Below are 5,422 nucleotides of genomic sequence, written 5' to 3' on the forward strand. Positions count from 1 at the left end.
AAGCTTTGTTTGAATTTGATGCATTCATGACTCTAAACAGCTCTAAAGCCACCTTAGTATCCTTGTTCATGGACCACTCTATAAAGCCTTTAACATAAGTTCTCACTTTTGGAAATAAGTCTAAAACATGCTCACAGAAAGTACCATAATGGATTTTAGGCCAAATTTGTACATAAAAAACTAATTATATATTAATAAAATCGATTAAGAAGTCAAATATATGAATCCAATGTTTTTACTTACTTGTTATGGGCACAAACGCCTCTCTCTTTCGGAGAGTGTGATTGTATATTATTAATAAGTACAGTTTTCAAGAATTAAGTTTTCGACTTTTTAGTTTATATGATAATTTAATTTATTCTTATATATGGTGGATTACATGCAATTTAAATGATTGTTCCTAATATTTGGATATTTATTAATTATGTGGCTAGTGTTGATGAGCGTCCTCTATATGATAGGTCACTGTTACATGGCATTATTTGTCACATTTCACATGAATAATTTAAACCCCTTCCACAAATCAATGTGAATGGATAATGCATAAATGCTATGCCCCCTCAACAGTGTCGGTTATGGGTCCAAGCCTTGGCTCAATGATGGAAAACTCACCAAAGAAAAGTCATTATTATATTTAGTGTGAATGGACTAACCATATGCTATCTAAATTTCCCTGTGAATACTTCAAAAGAATGAGTCATGACTTGTGTTAACTATAACACCACACCGAACCCTCGGGCCTTCGAATATACTGAGTGTATTATCTATAAACTTAAATATCTTTATAATATTTTATTCCCTACAAATGAGAGTTTCCCGTGACTCGAACTCATGACATCGATAAATAATCATTGTTCTAATTTTGTTCTTACCATTAAACAACTACAGCCCGTCTACATTTTTTTGGTGCATGGTTAATTAAGAACACACATGTTAGTCATATAATCGAACACGCATATTACACGTGCATTCATATGATTAAAAATACACATGTTACTCGTTGATTGACATGGTTAAAAACACACATGTTAACTATTTATTAACATGACTTGAATTTCCCTAGAATTGATAACTAGGATGAAGAATAAGTTTAAAAAACTTAATTTTGGAGTAAATGGATCCCTAGCATTACTTGTATTTCAATTTAAATGGTCTGATTTCTTATTTAAGAATAGGAGTTTATGTGATAAGTGTAATATTTATGCACTGTCGATATAAAGATTTATACACACTTAATATATTATTCTCCATTCATTTACAATATTTTTTTATGAATGATATATACAATGCAATGATAAAGTATAAAAATTATATACTATCTGTCATACATTTTATTTTTTCTTTTCAAGTGACACAAATTGGTGTAAAATATCTGATCTCAAATTCAACCTCACCAAGATGATTTAATTTTATCTGATCTATACTTATCTTCACACAAAGTCTGAGAATTTATTTTGAATAAGAATAAAAAAAGGTCCCATTTCATAAATTCAGTAATAACAGCTAGTGCCTGCAACTTCCGGAGGGAACGGAAGTGGCAGAAAACCAAAATGTCATTTTAGTAAATTTAAAGTACCAAAAAATCAGAGATTGAAATGTACTGCACCATTAGATTTTTCTAACTCATGCATAAAATAGAACTATGCATTATAACAAAAAAAGGTGTATAGAATAGTTATACTAATAATTACTCTCTACACATATAGTACTAGACAAGAATAGAACAGAGATGTCTGAAACATGTTCCTATGTTAGTCACCTCACAAGAATTATATAACCATGTCTATTTTATTTTGTTCCCCTATTGATTCTTCTATATCAAGTATAGACATTTTGAAGAACCAAGTTTGAATAATGTGATAATTCTTCATGGCAATTTGGAAGTGCTTATTTGGATGGAAGAAAAAGCTATTATTCACTTCTGAATCAAAGGAAAAAGTAAGAGTTCTACAAATTGCTTTTATAGTAACAATAATGAATAATCATCTAACTTGGTTAATATTTCTTTTATGTGATAACAGAATCCAAAGAAATGGAGATGTAGTGATGGAAAGTCTAAGTTGAAAAATTATCCTACAATTACTGCAACAGATAGGACATTAATAGAAGCAAAATCTGAGCAGAGAAAACATGCTTTGACTGTGGCTATTGCAACAGCATCTGCTGCAGAAGCTGCAGTTGCAGCTGCTAATGCTGCTGCTGAGGTTGTCCGGTTAACAACTGCTTCTTGTTCTTATTCATATCAATCCAATGGAGACAGGAACATGGCTGCAATCAAGATTCAAACCGAGTTCCGGGCACATCTTGTGAGATTCCTCATACTTGGTTCTTCCTATGGAATGTATTAATCAGCTAAATTGTTAATAATCTCTCATTTGTTTTTTGTTCCTAATGTTCTTTACTTCTAATGACAATTTGTGCTCTGCATTTGAGTCCTAATCAAATTGGTTCTCTATTCTGAATGTATTAAATTGTTTGTCAAAATTTGAACTCTAAATTGTGAATGAGGCAGGCTAGAAAAGCATTAAGAGCACTGAAAGGTGTTGTAAGACTGCAAGCTATAGTTCGCGGCCAAGCTGCGAGGCGCGAATTGTCCAGCACTTCGAAGAAATTGCTCTCCAATGCAAGGAAGCAGGTAGAAGTTCAAGAAAGATGCAATTATAGTGATGAAGAAAGGTGCAAACATGACAAGTTCAAGCAGTTTGCAAATCGAAAGAAGAGTTCGGAAGAAAAGGAAATGAAGGTAAGCATGTAACAACTTAATGTATCATATATGTTTCGACTTCTATTATTTGAACAACTGATTCTGACAACTTATCGTGACATATTTTACTCATAGACTATCAGGTGTTACATGAAGTTCTTTGAATAAAGTTGTTGTGATCATATGAACTAGATAGATAGCTAGCTACTTAATTATGAAATATGCATTGAGATTGAACAGTACCCTTGTCTAATCCATTCAAGACTTTAGTTACAGAATGAACTTTGTAGTCAAAGAAAATGGAATTGCAGCTTGCACTCAGGAGAAGGTGTTGAAGACACATGGTTAAGAAAGCAAGAGGCCATTGTCAAAAGAGAACGCATGAATCAGTACTCTTGTTCACATAAGGTAACCTCATTTGACCTTATTGTTGTGGCATACTATTGTTACTCATAACAAGGTGAATCGGTAAGGTTGTTCTTAGTAACTACGAGGTTATTACGCTTAAATTCTGGAAACAATCTTTCTATCCTTGCAGGGGTAAGGCTGCATACATCTATCATCCTTATATGACTATATACTACTAAGTGCGAGTCTCATACACTGACACCCGTAATAATGTTACCTTTGAAGTCATTTTTAAAATGAATCTAGTATTTGAAACTGTGCAAGCCACCAAAACTCATTATGCTCTTTCCAACTGAGAATTTGAATGTAATTTTATTTTGTAGGAGATAACAATTCCTGAAATGGTGGAAGTATCTGGAAGAGAGAGCAGCCATATTCTAAATGTAGGACAATTTGTGCATAAAGAGAGAGCATCTCTTTCTTCAAAGGGATGGTATAATACAACAAAAGTTGCACATAGGAACCTGAAAAAACAAGATTTACAAGAAGGACTAAGTTCACAAATTTCAACCCAAAGGAAATCATTTTCTCATGGAAAGAAAAAATGTGTAGTAGATGATAATTTCATGGCAAATTCTCAAGTTTTTCCTAGTTACATGGCTGTGACAGAATCCACTAAAGCAAAGATAAGGTCATTGAGTTCACCAAGGCAAAGAAAAAGATATTTTGATGAATGTTCCAATCACAGTGTCCCTCAGAATAAGGGAATACCCTTCTGATCTTCTTATTATGGCACTAATGAAAACACTGAAACTTCTCAACAGAGATGCCAGGGTGCAAATTGGCATTACTATAATTTGAAGATGCCTAATTATACGACAGACCCAATAGAACTCCTATGCAGCAAACAAAAAAATGTATATTTATCCATGCATATCTTAAAGAAAATAGTGTATTGTATGTGTGAAGATTTTTACATTGCTCGTCTTCCACCATTCATTTTGGATTACTTTTTTGAAAAGTGAATAATTATCAAATATGAATGTTAGATTATGTACTATTAATGTATAAAATTTATACGCTGTGTATAGATCTTTTTCTCTAAAGAAAGAGTGTAATATCTATACATTGTTGGAGAACAACTAAGTATCAAAATCTCATTTATATTAATTTGTGCAATCCTCTTATAAACTTACTTTTGTGATGGAACTATACTCAATATTTATAATATAGATATTCAAAATTCTAACTATCTCAGAGGTGATTGTTACGGTGGAGGCTAGTGGGTTGTTAAACATGTTGGAACACAATATAGAAAAGCAAGAAAAGAAGTGATGTTGTTATGTGTGAGGAAGAGGATCGAAGAAGAAGATGAGAGTGAGTATGATATAATTATATTTATAGTAAACTAACTAATTTTTGAAATATTTATACTTTTAACAAAACATGGGTATGATCATACGAAGACATTTCAAATTAGGTTTATATCTATACATCGTTAGTTTATTGGTTTATATACATTCAATATATTATTCATAATTCATTTGTAATAATTTTTTAAAGAAATAAGATTGAATATAATGGATAATGCAGTGACAGTGGATAAAACTTATTTAGTATGAGTATCTTATATCAAAGAAATTAAAGTAGAAGGACTAAAATAAACTTAATTTTACTAAATTAAGAGGATGAGAACAATAACATTGTCCCTTATCAATTGGATAAGTTGCATTAAAAAAATGTCATGTTTTGAGATGACACAACTATGGAATTTGTGTTATCCATAACAATTTTGACTCATATTATAATCATTCATGTATTAATAGTCTTTGACTTTTCAATAAAAGTATACATATAATAATATAAATTTTGTATATTAACAATATACAAATATTGAACTCTTAAGGAATTCGGTTGTATTTATAAGAACGGGTTTCATTTTGCATATTTTGATTGATTTAGTGGAGCTATGGTCTTGGTCTTGGGCTAATGTCTTAGGGACATAAGATTGGTTATATTGTTTGGTGCATGTAGTTGAGAGTAGTATCTCAAATTGTATAAGCTTAAAAATAATATAAAAATAATAAAAAATCTTGATTCAATACTTGACTCTAAAGTAGCATTGTATCCCATAATTTAGGTCATGTGTGTTAGAAGTGGTCTCTATATTGTATGGTTATTCTTGTCCGATCAACAACGTATCTTTTCAAACTATCTAGTTGATCGGTCAAGATAAGTGTTCAGAATGAACTTACTTAATCTGATTTCATGTTGACAATCATAACTCTTGTCTAGCTGTGACATGTCTTTTTGGACCGAGATGGAATAAATATCATGTACAACTACCTCTTATACTCAACTCCTACCACA

The 5,422-nt window shown here is 31.5% G+C and overlaps 1 protein-coding gene across 2 annotated transcripts; it reads left to right on the forward strand.

The window, feature by feature from the left end:
• On the forward strand, positions 1,679-3,962 carry LOC109334684 (protein IQ-DOMAIN 1-like). Of its 2 annotated transcripts, none has more exons than XM_019570575.1 (5): positions 1,679-1,938; positions 2,022-2,306; positions 2,513-2,743; positions 2,975-3,112; positions 3,436-3,962. In XM_019570575.1, the coding sequence occupies exons 1-5, from the start codon at positions 1,870-1,872 to the stop codon at positions 3,829-3,831; spliced, it is 1,119 nt and encodes a 372-aa protein (XP_019426120.1). In that variant the 5' UTR covers positions 1,679-1,869; the 3' UTR covers positions 3,832-3,962. The 2 variants fall into 2 exon arrangements, with proteins under 2 accessions (XP_019426120.1, XP_019426121.1); XM_019570576.1 differs by having other exon boundaries at positions 2,981-3,112; positions 3,436-3,961.

This window comes from Lupinus angustifolius, chromosome LG19 (genome assembly GCF_001865875.1).
Source record: "Lupinus angustifolius cultivar Tanjil chromosome LG19, LupAngTanjil_v1.0, whole genome shotgun sequence".
Taxonomy (NCBI): domain Eukaryota; kingdom Viridiplantae; phylum Streptophyta; class Magnoliopsida; order Fabales; family Fabaceae; genus Lupinus; species Lupinus angustifolius.

Excerpts from the sequence above, each read along its gene's own strand:
- LOC109334684 (XM_019570575.1), top strand. The coding sequence starts at position 1,870 with ATGGCAATTTGGAAGTGCTTATTTGGATGGAAGAAAAAGCTATTATTC. Across the intron at positions 2,744-2,974 it reads CGGAAGAAAAGGAAATGAAG|TTACAGAATGAACTTTGTAG; the intron begins GTAAGCATGTAA and ends TCAAGACTTTAG. Across the intron at positions 3,113-3,435 it reads AGTACTCTTGTTCACATAAG|GAGATAACAATTCCTGAAAT; the intron begins GTAACCTCATTT and ends TTTATTTTGTAG.